Here is a 14,842-nt window from a genome sequence, read left to right as displayed (position 1 = left end):
AAAATATATAACTATGTTTTACGTTGGAACAGTGACTTTTTAACTTGAATCCTTTGAAGTATTCACTGCTAAATAAAAATCAAAACTTCTCCTTGTGATTTCCTTTCCTTCAGTACTCCAGCAACCAAAAGTCCTGACATTGCAGTGGTGAAGTTTAATGGTCTCCTGCTCAACACTTAACAACGGTCACAATGCCAGGATGTTGCCACTGCAGAGCCATACAAACATTCATACGTGCTAAAATGATCATGTACTCAATCATAAATCAAAGGCCCAAAGAACCAAGTTTTTTATTAGTATTTAATATGTGATGTCACCAGTGAGTCTGCCTGTCTCCTCTTCAGATGTTTGGGTTGATGATCTTGCCCATGAAGAGGATCCTTTGTGTGCTGTCTTCAGTGATGAGGACCATAAAAGGACGATCAAACTTCATTACAGGGACATGGCGGAGGGACATAAGCATAATGCCGATGCCTGTTGCAGCTGCAGCCTCGGCTCCGGCCTCATCAACATCCAGAGTGGCCTTGTGCACGACCTGGTGTACAGTGGAGGCAGAGAGAGATGAAGGGTGGAGAGAACCGACAGGTAGAAATGTTCAGAAACAAACAGTGCCGTCTTCACCTCTGACACGACCAGTTTCTGCCCCTCTGAGATGCCACTTAAATCTGCTTGATCCGTAAAAATGTCTGTTATTCCCATGTCAGCCAACATGTCCTTAAGGAAGTATTCAGTCTTGATGGAGAACTTCGGAAGAAATACATCATATTCCCTAAACACACAAACAGGAAGTGATTGACAGGGGTTCCAAATAACACTGCGTCTTTACTACAAATGAAAAAATTGGAAGCTTTCGAACTTGGATCTCATCCACCGAAGCCATTTGGTGATGTGGTTCACACAGATGGCGTCCTCCAGCTTTGCCATGTCGTCCGGCAGCAGCAGCATCATGGAGTAGGAGCTGTTGAAGGGCAGGCGGAGGACTGATGTGTTAATCATCTGGTCATAATAAGTATCAACCATCTCCTCCTTCATACGCATCATCTGGACAGGAACCTGGAGGACAAAGATTTGAAAATAAGATAGAAGATGGAGAAAGAGGAATTTTTTTTCCATGTTTGTCCTTCAACTGATTGAAGGAAAAAGTTGTATTTAATAGCCACAAATTAACTGAAGGAACAAAATATAGTTTGTGACCTCAAATTAACTAAAGTGGGAGAATTAGTTATCTCACAACCTAAAATAAGTCAGTTAACTCAAGGGAACAAGTTATGTATCCTGTGGCCTCAAAATGGCTAAACTGAGGGAACAAGTTCTACCTTGTGACATCACATTAACAAGCTCCTCATCAAAGAGGTCTGGTGTTTGTTGGAACTTCAATTAGAACACGAACCTTTGTGTTCTCATCAACTTTGAACTGGTCCTCCTTGGTGAGCTCAGGATCAAATGGAGTTGCCCACTTTCCTGGTGAGAAAATATCAAATCTTTGACTCAAACCAGAGAATCTGAACAACAACAAATCAGGTTTGTCCTGTCCTACCTTTGTAGTAGATGTAGCTGAGGAGATACATGATGGTGCTTTGATCCAGGCTCTCTACCATCTTATCAATCTTCCCGTTGGTCTTCTCACTCACGTAGGTATTGATGGTTTTGATGCTGTCTGCTGTTTGGCTGAAGTCAACGTTAAACCCATCAGCAAAGTAGGACTGTTTCAGGACATCCAGGAACTCCGGCTTCGGCTTGAAGGAGTTGTGCACAAAGACAGCGGTGCCCTCGCTGCTGTCGTCAGACTCCTTGTTTGTCTTGTCCAGCATTGTCTGGAAGGCCTTGTCCACCACTGTCTGCGTCAGCACAGAGTCATTGAAACCAAGACCACTGAAAAGCTGTTGGTGGGTCTCCCCGCGGGCCCCGACAGACAAGGCCGCCAAGGCCACCGACACACTGAGTGGAGAGAAGAAGACATTCTTGCCCTGTGAGGTAGGATGAGCCTTTAACGCCCTGTACAGACGGAAGGAGAACTCCTTGTTTGCTGCATCCACCAGGGAGATGCTGCTCTCCAGGGTCTCTTGGTCTTCCTGACCTTGAACGTGACCTTCTACGTGATGACCTCTCCCCACACAGACCACTGCTGATAAGAGCAAGATGCCCAGCGCCACACGCATCATGATGGAGTCTGACAAAAGTCCAAAAGTGCAGTGTTGTTCACACACAATGGTGACCCAATGATTGCAACAACAGTAAATACACACGGTTGTTTTCAGAGAAGTGAGGAATGTGAAATTACATGAACACAACTTTTACACCAGTTTTATGGTAGTAAAAGTTATTATCATTGGGGTTTTTTTCACCAGGAGGCCCAGAAACATCTGAATCTCAGTTAAACAAACAGAATGTCATTAACTCTTCATCAGTGAGAATAAAAGATGTACACATTGTCCTAAACATCAAATATCAAAGAGGAACTCTTCTTTAACTGTTTTTTTCCGAGGCTTTAATGTTGAATTTGTGGAATGAGAAGATGAGTTAAGTTCTCCTCCACACAAATAAGAGTTTGATACCTGAATCAAGTTCATGATTTCATCTGCTGGATGGTTTCTGAGCTCATGCCAGTTTCATGTGTGAATGATGTTCCAACTATAATGGAAGTCAATCATGGTCCCACTGTAACTGCTACTGTACTGTAGAACTTCTTTAAAAAGGTAACAGAAAAGTTTTAGCAGACCAAAAATTATTATTACGAACAATAAATACCACAACAGTATTTTGGAAGGAACCTGTAATAAAGGGTTGCAGTCCACTGTAAATATGCAGTCACTCAAAGACACCAGCAAAAACTACCCACTGGTAGAGCGAACCTACCACAGCATAAAACAAACATCGCAGTCATAATTGGAGATCTCTGAATGTGTGGGGCGCCTTACCTTCTTGGTTGGTTCAGACACAAAGCCCAGGCTGGATGGAGGGAGCTGTCCTCTTTTAAGAGGAGCCGGAGCAGCTGAACTTTGGCTCTGTGTGTTGATTTTCCAGCACTATCTCCTATTTGCTCAGCTCCTGAATTCATGCTGTGGAATGAGTGCAGTAACATCCAGCTCAGGTAACAGGTTGCATAAGTCACTTCAAACAAATTTATTGCTTTAATCCTGCATTTCTCCAACTGTTTAAACCAAGTACCTCTTCAGACAAAAGAAGCTCTCCAAGTACCACCATCATGAACAAAGTTAAAAACACAGAAGTGTAGCAACTCTGTTCAGCGACAGAAAACACAACCAGTAACAGGGTTTGTTATATTTATTCCTTTTTGACCATTGTCAGCCTTCATGTGCAAAAGTGTAACACAACAACAATGGATGACATGCAGGCAGCGTTATGCCTGTTACTCAGTCTGTCATTTTTGATTAAACTACAAGTTAGGGACAACAGTGAAGAAAAACAGACTTTACCATGCCATTGACCAGTATGATACAAAGTAGACAAGGTACGCAGGTAAGTTACCCAATCAGCCCCCTGCTATGTATGTGCGTCACATTTTAGTCCCCGCTCGGCTCGCTTGGAACCCCAGCAGAGCAGGGACCAAAGTGGTAACGGTTAGTACGGTGTGACAGGCCATTCGAAATACGCCCTAAGACATATGCATGTTTCCTGGGTTTACCTACTGACTCTGATTTTAACAACTTTGTGAATGTTCTTCTTTTAATGGAGCTGTGTCATCCACATACTCTAACATTCATAAGCTCAGACCAAACTCCTCTAGAGTTTATAGAACAACCTGGGAAGCTAGCTTAGGAAGAAGATCTCAGAAACTGTTTAGGTTGACGCTCCAGGCAGGGTGAACAAATCTTCCATTCGTGCCAAACACGTTTCAGTCAGTGTAAAGTCCTACATCGTGCTCACTATACCAAAGAATGTCTGGCATAAATATTTAAGAATGTGTCACCATCTTTTTATCGCTATCAACAAACCCTGGCTAATTATATTAACATGTTTTGGCAATGCCCACATCTGTCAAAATACTGGCAAGAAATTTTCTGCATTTTATCTACTATTACAGGTGCACTGTTCCCACCAGGTCCTTTCACAGCGATTTTTGGGGTTTCGCTGCCCCCACTCAACCTCTCCTCCTCACAAAAAGACACAATTGCCTTTGCCATGCTTCTTGCCCGAAGGCTAATTCTATTAAAATGGAAATCTATTCTCCCCCCATAATTACACAATGGCTTAAGCAAGACACACCTCTTCCTCACTCCAGGCAAGGAGAGTGGTCTGGTGAGATATGTCACTCATGTTTCGAGGAACCAGGGTTTCTTAACCTAAAGTTCTCTGTCAACATTCATTTCGGTGTCTCACTATGGGATATAGAGACTCCCGTATTACCCAACAAGCAAGACTCGAGGACCAGTTATTAATAAACCCTCGGTTACATTGGTAAGCCAACATCAGTCACTGACGCCACACTCGGGACTCTATGAGCCAGGGTGGGTACAGTAACATCCAATCTGTAAAATCTGGAGAAAGTGTGAGGCATAGCCCAGCTAGCAGCTGCACATCTCCTCAATAGAAACACCTTGAAATAACACCCATGAAGAAGCCATTCCATGAGTGGAATGAGCGCACAGCCCTGAGGGAGGCTGCAACCCCCTCTTCTCACAGGCCAAGGCAATAGCACCTGCAATCCAGCATTTGGGTTTTTTTTAAGAGGCTTACCCAAGTGTGGATCAGCCCATGACACGAACAGTTGTTCCAATTTTCCAAACCCAGCCATTCTGTCAAAATAGGGGCGTAACACGCACACTGGGAAGAGTGGATTCAAATGTTCATGCTCCTGTGAAAAGAAAGGTGGAGGATAGAACTCAATAAGTCATGAAAATGCCAGGTTAAAAACCTTAGGAACAAGCGCAGGGTGAGACTTCAGCAGAACCTTGGAGTCCCCCACTGCAAAACGCATATAAGCTGGGTTCACTGACAGTGCATGAATGTCATCCACATGCTTGGTCAAAGTCAAAGCTAGCAACAAAGCCCTTTTTTCAGGTTAGTACTTTAAGCTCCACCTGCAGCAATGCGCAGTGGCAGTGACCACAACTGTCGAATATCTCCACCAGCCAATGTTTCCCATGCCAGCAGGGGCAACCAATATTGGAGCCAAGTCCCTCTCTCCCACCCTGGTGAGGGTAAGAGTGAGCAGCTCTAATGGGGGAAAAGTATGCAGGAGGACACGGGGCCACTCATGCATCAAGGCATTCAGCCTCCATCGGGGCACTCTGGTCTGTGAGCGAGTAGAACAGAGGGCACTGAGCATTCTCTCCAGAAGCAAAAAGATACACTTTCACCTTGCCATGCCTCTCCCAAATCTGAGTTACCACTTTGCTGGGAAGTTTCCAATCTTTGTAGCGAGGGTCAATCCCTGGAGCGTAGATCCAACTCCCGGTTCAATACACCTAGCACATGAGGGACTCTCAGTGATAACAAGTGGGAGCTGCTCCACATTATCAGTCTTTGTGCCAGCATTTGCAGATGACGAGAGCGGATCCCACCCTGTCTGTTGATATATGCCATCACTGTGGTATTGTCAGTCCTGGCCAGGACATGCTGTCTCCTCTTGGGGGGTAGGAAATGTCCCAGAGCCAACAACACAGTCTGAAGCTCCGAACAGTTTATGTGAAGTAACTGCATCTATGAGCTCCACGTGCCATTTATCATTTTGCCCTCACAAGTGGTTCCCCAGCCACCAGGTTCACATGGTAACCCCTGACGTCAGAGAGGCTGTGCGTCCCCAAGGGCACAGGGCCAGGACGCACCAGACCGGCAATCTATCAATCACAAGCAGGGACATTGAGACCTGGCAATGTCTGTGGCGCATCAGGTTCAGCCCAAGTGATGCAACCCACAACTGAAAAGGCCTCATATAGAGGCAGCTGAGCGGGATGACTGCCAAGGCCAATGCAATCTGTTGTGGTGGAAAGAGGTAGATAGGAGGAATCAGAGGATCGGGACTCAGGTGTTGGGTGGGGAAGTCTCTTTATTCACAACGACCCTACTACAATGTTGTCAAGAGACATCTTCCAGCGTTACAGAGCATGATATACCTTTTGACACTGAAGATAGGCTGTGTGTGTATGTGTCTGTGTTGTGTTCATCAGACTTTCAGACTATCTTCAAGTACCAGAAAGGAATGGGACATGCCCCGGATACACTTGGCTGTCTGTCTGTTGGGTGTCTCTGTAACGTGTTTGTGTGTGTGTGTGTGTGTGTGTGTGTGTGTGTGTGTGTGTGTGTGTGTGTGATAAGATAACATTCATTACAATGCAATTGGAGTACATAAGACAGTTCACAACTTCAGAGGTATATAGTAGTGAAAAAAAACCTTTCAAAAGGAAAAGTCTCCCATGGCCCCTTCCCCAAAGGCACGAAGAGTCATTTGTCCATTTGCCAGTACATTTACCACCTGAGCTCCCTGCATGCTCATCACATGTCCATTTGTCTGTCCATTGCTCGCAGGCACTGTTCATCTGAGTCATTGAGAGTGGCTCCGTTCACAGCCTCAGCCACTGCTCTCCTCCCAGCATCCTGCAGTCACTCTTTGACCAGTGGATGAGATGTGACTCTCCTCCACATATAATTATTACCAAATGAAGACAATTGTTTTGGTGTTTCCCAGTTTAGAGTATTGCTGCCCATAAGACTTCACCATAGTTAAACTGTTTTACAGAACTGAACGCGATGTGGTTCTACTGTTACACATGGTGTTGTCACATGATGTGCTCTTCTGTATCCCTTTTAGTTCCTCAGCCTGCAATTATCACATGCACTTCTTCCAGGAGGCCCTGGTACCGGTCTTCTCATTATAGCGTGGTGCTTCACAAAACTCTTATTTCCACAGCATGAATCATTTCTTGTGGTTGGACAGCTAATCTTTATGTCAAACACCTGGGAACCAACCTGTTCCTCGTCACTACTCAACCAACTCATCCAAGCACCATGACTGGCCAGTCGCACCACCAGATGTGCCCAGTCAGCCAAAATGGGAATACACGTACCTACATTGATCAAGCCGTCTCATCACCTTCCATGCTCTTCTCATAAATACCAGAGCTTCTCTTAAATACCCATACCTTTTGTGTTAGGGTGTTTGGGTGACACAGCGGGAGGTGCAGATGTTGTGCTCCGTCCCCACTGTGCAGCAGGGAGCTTAGGCCACTGCATCATGACTGGGGTTATTTCTCCCCCTAGTGGTGTTGGGGGGGGGGGGCTTCATGGCCATGTTCTGTTTCACTTTTATTTTTGTTTTCATTAATAAATGCTGTGCCCTCAATACACTATAGTCATTTCACAATGTTATCAAGGCAACGGGAGAAAAATGGCTGCTCTAGTTTGAAGTAAACGCAACATTTTTCAACTTTCTGGAAAGATATATGTAACTTTATTGCTATGAAAATGGGGGATGATGAAATCATGCAAGCCCTGCATATTTCATGCAGTTTGCCTGGAAATCTGTGATTTTTTGCAGCTTAAGTGTTGCTTCTTTGAAAAAAAATGCAGCCCCAGCATAAACGTGCGGCTGATTTTGTTTTGAATTATGTGATTGCATAATCGTGTTTTTCTGGAGGGACTGATATCCTCCCTGAAGCTGCCGTGCCCTCTACTGGATACACAAGGACATAATTTCAAAGAAAAACACTGAATTAACAGCATTTTATCATTGAAAATTATGTGTTAAAATTGGCATCAATCTGCTGTAGAACAGGCTGCAGGAGGCACACTGCTGCCACCAACCAGTGGGAAATGAAAATGCAGTATTGAGGTGCTTTTGGGAGTTGACTTAATCATGTTTTTTCCCTCATTCCAGATGAAGTGCCAGTCTGCTGCTTTGTCGGTCCGATTCATTCATCTCGTCCGGCCTACTGTGCCACTATGTTGCAATTGGTGGCCACCTGAGTGTCTCAGACGTGCTTTTGCTTGCAGTGTCAGTTACATTTTAATTACAGCGTTGGTGCCCATGAGGTATTATTGGTATTTGCAGTAGGATCGTCCCCCAGTAAAGAATCTACCTAATTAGATGACCAAATATAAATGTTTTATGTTGAAATAGTGACATTTTAACTTGAATTCTTTGAGCTCTGTACTGTTGATTACAAATCTAAACTTCTCTTTATGATTTCTATTCCTTCAGTACTCCAGCAACCAAAAGTCCTAACATTGCAGTGGTGAACTTTAATGGTCTCCTGCTCAACACTTAACAATGATCACAATGTCAGGATGTTGCCACTGCAGAGCCATACAAACATTCATACATGCCAAGATATTCATGTACACAATCATAAATCGTAGGCCCACAGAACCAAGTTTTTTATTAGTATTTAATATGTGATGTCACCAGTGAGTCTGCCTGTCTCCTCTTCAGATGTTTGGGTTGATGATCTTGCCCATGAAGAGGATCCTTTGTGTGCTGTCTTCAGTGATGAGGACCATAAAAGGACGATCAAACTTCAATTCAGGGGTGAAGCGGATGGACCAAGGCATGAGGCCAATGCCTGTTGCAGCTGCAGCCTCGGCTCCGGCCTCATCAACATCCAGAGTGGCCTTGTGCACAACCTGGTGTACAGTGGAGGCAGAGAGAGATGAAGGGTGGAGAGAACCAACAGGTAGAAATGTTCAGTAGAAACGGTGCCATCTTCACCTCTGACACAACCAGTTTCTGCCCCTCTGAGATGCCACTTAAATCTGCTTGATCCGTAAAAATGTCTGTTATTCCCATGTCAGCCAACATGTCCCTCAGGGAGTATTCAGTCTTGATGGAGAACTTTGGAAGATATACATCATATTCCCTAAACAAACAAAGAGGAAGTGATTGACAGGGATGCCAAATAACACTGCTTCTATATAACAAATGAAAAACAAGAGCTTCCGAACTCAGATCTCATCCACCGAAGCCATTTGGTGATGTGGTTTGCACAGATGGCGTCCTCCAGGTTTGTCATGTCGTCCGGCAGCAGCAGCATCATGGAGTAGGAGCTGTTGAAGGGCAGGCGGAGGACTGATGTGTTCATCATCTGGTCATAATAAGTATCAACCATCTCCTCCTTCATATGCATCATCTGGACAGGAACCTGGAGGAAAAAGATTTGAAAATAAGATAGAAGATGCAGAAAGAGACATTTTTTTCTATGTCGGTCCTTCAACTGATTGAAGGAAAAAGTTGTATTTAATAGCCACAAATTAACTGAAGGAACAAAATATAGTTTGTGACCTCAAATTAACTAAAGTGGGAGAATTAGTTATCTCACAACCTAAAATAAGTCAGTAAACTCAAGGGAACAAGTTATGTATCCTGTGGTCTCAAAATGGCTAAACTGAGGGAACAAGTTCTACCTTGTGACATCACATTAAAAAGATCCTCATCAAAGAGGTCTGGTGTTTGTTGGAACTAAACATTGAATACGAACCTTTGTGTTCTCATTAACTTTGAACTGGTCCTCCTTGGTGAGCTCAGGATCAAATGGAGTTGCCCACTTTCCTGGTGAGACAATATCAAATCTTTGATTTGATCTTTGATATTCGCTAATGATAATCCCTCTGAAACTACTACAGTCAGTTCCAGTGTTCCACGAGGGTCTGTGCTTGGACTAGTCCTCTTCACTCTATACCTTGTTCTTCTTCTTTTTTTTTTTTTTTAACCTGTCCTGTTCAGTAGCTGAGGCAAGCAGCATCAATGTTCCTGGTGCCTTGTTGTACTGAAGCAGTTTTACTCTGCATAGGAGGAATCTGATAAACTCCTCCTATTGCAATTTATGTTTAATTTTATTAGGAATGGTGTTGGTTCATTGATGAAGCGACCGGACTGAGGCTCAGGAGTGGATAGGAAGAGAGAACAGGGACAGGATAGGGAAGACAAGGGGGGAGGGGGGAGACAAAAACAACAACAACAATAGCAGAAAACAACAACAACAATAAAAAACAAACAAACAAAACAAACAAAAAACAAACAAAAACAAAATAAACAAACAAAGAAAAAGTAACAACAACAAAAGAAAAAGAAAGAAAAAACATTGGTTGCAGAATTTCCGGTGCAAGCTTACTATTTGGTTTCATATAATTTTAAGATAAATGTCGGAGTGTGTGTTTATGGGTCAGTTGTGCGGCCCATGCGTGTATGTGTGTATACGTGTGTGTATGTGTATGTGTGTGTGCGACGGTTTGTCTTGGATGCTGTGCGTAGCCGGCTGTAGCTGATGTGGGGGGCCAGGACATCACACCCCCAGTCCAGGATAGCAGGTAGGTCAGGACCAGGTCACCAGAGCACCCAGAAACCCCCAGGACACGGGGAGCCCCAGGCCACCCCTCCCCCAGGAAACAGCCACAGGCCCAACCCATGCCAGGACCCATAGGAAAGCATAGGAGCAGCAACCCCCACCCAGAAGCAACCCACAGAGAGACGGGGCAGAGATGACCCTGGTCCCACCAGGCACCCCCCCCCCCCCCCCCACAGCATGAGCAGAGCCCAGGGGCACAGGGCCCCTCTGGCCCGAGACCCGACCAGAGCCCCCCAAGAGGTCCGCCAGCGGCGAGGACGACACCCACCCACACCCCACACCCAGGCGGGGCAGCCACAGCCCACCACAACGACCAGGCCCACCGCCCCTGAACAGAGCTATCCCCCCCCAACCCACGATCCCCATCCCCTCTACTCATCCCCTGTTCTCCCCCTCCCCCCAAAGCAGGCGGGCTTCAGGCTATAGGGCACCACCAGCCACCCAGCCGGGACCCCCCACTCCCTGGAGAGGCCCAGTCCAGGGTGAGTCGAAGGCACGCATGCCCAGGACCACCCCCCCCCCCGAACAAAACAATCATACTCTCATCTTCTTCCATACAGGGGCTGAGTACTCCATAGATGCTGATACGGTCCAGGGCACCTCAGACTTAGTGAAACTGCCAGCGAGCGATCCACCGCACAACAGCAGGACCCGTGACCAACCCCAGCCCAACCACCACGCCGGGAAGAGGACCACCCCCCCAAAGAGCCCCGGCCAGGCCCCCAGGCCTGCAATGGTGCAGTTAGCAAAGGAGGCAGCACAGGACCCACTCCCTGCCCCAGCTGCCCCCCCCCTCCCAACATGGTGCAGGGTGCGTGCTGTGCATGGGAATGTAGATGTGATGATGTGGATGACTAGAATGTAGTTAAAATTGGCGGAGGCACCCAGGGCATGGGAGCCCCGCCGGTTGCAGACGGCAGAGTTTCCCAGTACATCCACATGCACTCCCCCAAGCCCTAAATGTCTACGATGTGATTAAAATTGGGGGGTCCAGCCCCTCAAGGCCTAGTGATACATAAGATGTGATGTGATGGGACAGAGAGGCAATGAGAGGGGCTGAGGAATGGGCCAGACCTGCAGGGGGCCAACTTCCAGACTGGCCCCGCTATACCTAGTTCTTCAAAGTCACATCATAAGGAAACACTTGATTAATTTCCACTGTTATGCAGACGATAAGCAGCTGTACTTCAGTGCATCCACATGAAACAAGTCAGCTAAATCACGAAACTGAAGGCCTGTCTAAAGTACGTAAACACACGGAGGACCTACAATTTCCTGTTAATTAAATTCTGACACAATTTAAGTTATTGTCCAAGAACCCTTGGGAACACCTTATCTTATGAGACAATTTTTGGTTTTTGTCACCCCTGTTGCAAAATGTGCTTGCTGATGAAGAATTGTTGGGTGTAAATTCATTGAAGGAGTGTGGTACTAGAGCTATTCAACTTGTAAAGTGTCATGAGATATCTGTTGTTGTTATTTTTGCGCAATACAAATAATCAAAATTGACTTGACTTGATTCAAACCAGAGAATCTGAACAATGACAAACCAGGTTTGTCCTGTCCTACCTTTGTAGTAGATGTAGCTGAGGAGATACATGATGGTGCTTTGATCCAGGCCCTGTACCAGCTTATCGATCTTCCCGTTGGTCTTCTCACTCACGTAGGTATTGATGGTTTTGATGCTGTCTGCTGTTTGGCTGAAGTCAACGTTAAACCCATCAGCAAAGTAGGACTGTTTCAGGACATCCAGGAACTCCGGCTTTGGCTTAAAGGAGTTGTCCACAAAGACAGCGGTGCCCTCGCTGCTGTCGTCAGACTTCTTGTTTGTCTTGTCCAGCATTGTCTGGAAGGCCTTGTCCACCACTGTCTGCGTCAGTACAGAGTCATTGAAACCAAGACCACTGAAAAGCTGTTGGTGGGTCTCCCCACGGGCCCCGACAGACAAGGCCGCCAAGGCCACTGACACACTGAGTGGAGAGAAGAAGACATTCTTGCCCTGTGAGGTAGGATGAGCCTTTAACGTCCTGTACAGACGGAAGGAGAACTCCTTGTTTGCTGCATCCACCAGGGAGATGCTGCTCTCCAGTGTCTCTTGGTCTTCCTGACCTTGACCGTGACCTTCTATGTGATGACCTCTCCCCACACAGACCACTGCTGATAAGAGCAAGATGCCCAGCGCCACACGCATCATGATGGAGTCTGACAAAAGTCCAAAATTGCAGAGTTGTTTAAACATAATGGTGACCCAATGATTGCAACAACCGTAAATACACATGCTTGTTTTCAAAGAAGTGAAGAATGAGTAATTACATGAGTTTTATGGTAGTTTAAGTTAATATCATTGGGTTTTTTTCACCAGGAGGCCAACAAACAACTGAATCTCAGTTAAACAAACAGAAAGAAACTCTTCCATCAGTAACAATAAAAGATGTACACATTGTCCTACATATCAAATATCAAAGAGGAACTTTTCTTTAACTGTTTTTTTCCGAGGCTTCAATGTTGAATTTTTGGAATGAGAAGATGATGTAAGTTCTCCTCCACACAAATAAGAGTTTGATACCTGAATCAAGTTCATGATTTCATCTGCTGGATGGTTTCTGAGCTCATGCTAGTTTCATGTGTGAATGATGTTCGAACTATATTGGAAGTCAATCATGGTCCCACTGTAACTGCCACTGTACTGTAGAACTTCTTTAAAAAGGTAACAGAAAAATTTTTAGCAGACCAAAAATTATTATTTCCTCCAATAAATACCACAACAGTATTTTTGTATATCAGCCTGGAAGGAACCTGTAATAAAGGGTTTCAGTCCACTGTAAATATGCAGTTACTCAAAGACACCAGCAAAAACTACCCACCGGTAGAGCGGACCTACCACAGCATAAAACAAACATCGCAATCATAATTGGAGATCTCTGAATATGTGGGACGCCTTACCTTCTTGGTTGGTTCAGACACAAAGCCCAGGCTGGATGGAGGGAGCTGTCCTCTTTTAAGAGGAGCCGGAGCAGCTGAACTTTGGCTCTGTGTGTTGATTTTCCAGCACTATCTCCTATGTGCTCAGCTCCTGAATTCATGCTGTGTCATGAGTGCCGTCACATCCAGCTCAGGTAACACGTTGCACATGTCACTTCAAACAAATGTATTCCTTTAATCCAGCATTTCTCCAACTGTTTAAACCAAGTACCACCTCAGACAAAAGAAGCTCTCCAAGTACCACCATCATGAACAAAGTTAAAAACACAGAAGTGTAGCAACTCTGTTCAGCTACAGAAAACACAACCAGTAACCGGGTTTGTTACATTTATTCCTTTTTGGGGGTTTTGACCTTTTTCACCCTCTGTGTGCAAAAGTGTAGCACTGTCCCTACCTTTACCCCTGGTGTATCACCGCTGTCATAGTGACACACCGTGCACCAAATAATTCGACCCAATCCTACGGTGTTCATAATGTTATCAAGAGAAGCTGTGCTGAAGCACAAACACCCTGCTGCTGACTGGCTGTGGTAACATTTTTTGGCTCGGTTCACACCACTTTGTCCAGCCCGTACAGAGCCAGAAAGGCTGTGCACCGACACCAGAATTTTTCAGCATGTCAACCAACAGCTATCAGACTGTGACAAGAAGAAGTTAGGGGTTAATAACTTCAACTTCTTTTTTTTCTTTTTTTTTTTTAGATATCTTCAAGTGCAAAGCTTTGCCTTTCCCAGGTTTACCTCCTGACTCTGATTTTGACAACCTTGTGAATGTTCTTCTTTTGACAGAGCAGTATCATCTATGTACTCTAACATTCATAAGCTCAGACCAAACTCCTCTAGAGTTTATGGAACAACCTGGGAAGCTAGCTTAGGAAGAAGATCTCAGAAACTGTTTAGGTTGAGGCTCCAGGCAGGGTGAACAAATCTTCCATTTATGCAAAACACAGTTCCATTCAGGGTAAAGTCCTACATTGTGCTCTCTATACCAAAGAACATCTTGCAAAAATGTTTAAGAATGTATCACCATCGTTTTGATCACTGTCAGCAAACCCTGGCTAATTATATTCACATGTTTTGGCAATGCCCACATCTGTTTAAATACTGGCAAGAAATTTTCTGTACTTTATCTGCAATTACAGGTGCACTGGTCCCACCAGGTCATTTGACAGTGATTTTGGGGGTTTTGCTGCCCCCCACTCAACCTCTCCTCCACACAGAAAGACACAATTGCCTTTGCAATGCAGGTCCTGACTGTTGTTTGCACTTATACACTGAACAGCAGTTCAGAGTACCCACCCTTTTTGGATTCCCTAGTAAGGGTACTGGATACGCCCCAACTGGGAATTCAAATTTCCTACAGGGGAACTTCAATGCTCACATGGGTAATGACAGCATGACCTAGAGGGGTGTGACTGGGGGGAATGGCAGGCCCGAACTGAACCCAAGTGGTGTTCAGTTATTGGACTTCTGTGCTAGTCGCAGTTTGTCCATAACTAACACCATGTTCAAACACAAGGATGTCCATCGGTGCATGTGGCATCAGGACATCCTAGGTTAA

General features: G+C 45.2%; 2 protein-coding genes across 2 annotated transcripts; both read right to left on the bottom strand.

The window, feature by feature from the left end:
- Window positions 1-261: 261 nt before the first annotated feature.
- On the bottom strand, window positions 262-3,059 carry LOC147260683 (hibernation-specific plasma protein HP-55-like). The gene is made up of 6 exons (XM_086205508.1): window positions 2,919-3,059; window positions 1,538-2,170; window positions 1,391-1,461; window positions 857-1,053; window positions 622-769; window positions 262-535 (listed from the first exon to the last, which is right to left on the bottom strand). The coding sequence occupies exons 2-6, from the start codon at window positions 2,160-2,162 to the stop codon at window positions 341-343; spliced, it is 1,236 nt and encodes a 411-aa protein (XP_086061634.1). The 5' UTR covers window positions 2,163-2,170; window positions 2,919-3,059; the 3' UTR covers window positions 262-340.
- Window positions 3,060-8,322: 5,263 nt separating this feature from the next.
- On the bottom strand, window positions 8,323-13,375 carry LOC147260682 (alpha-1-antitrypsin-like protein GS55-MS). The gene is made up of 6 exons (XM_086205507.1): window positions 13,245-13,375; window positions 11,871-12,503; window positions 9,435-9,505; window positions 8,902-9,098; window positions 8,669-8,816; window positions 8,323-8,583 (listed from the first exon to the last, which is right to left on the bottom strand). Exons 2-6 carry the CDS (start codon window positions 12,493-12,495, stop codon window positions 8,389-8,391), a joined length of 1,236 nt encoding a protein of 411 aa, XP_086061633.1. The 5' UTR covers window positions 12,496-12,503; window positions 13,245-13,375; the 3' UTR covers window positions 8,323-8,388.
- Between the last annotated feature and the right edge of the window lie 1,467 nt (window positions 13,376-14,842).

The sequence above is a fragment of the Aulostomus chinensis genome, chromosome 6 (genome assembly GCF_037954235.1).
Source record: "Aulostomus chinensis isolate RoL2024-O1b breed Wild chromosome 6, RoL_Achi_v1.0, whole genome shotgun sequence".
NCBI classification, from domain to species: domain Eukaryota; kingdom Metazoa; phylum Chordata; class Actinopteri; order Syngnathiformes; family Aulostomidae; genus Aulostomus; species Aulostomus chinensis.
Note: the sequence above shows the minus strand (reverse complement) of the source record. Positions and strands in the feature narration are given on the sequence as shown.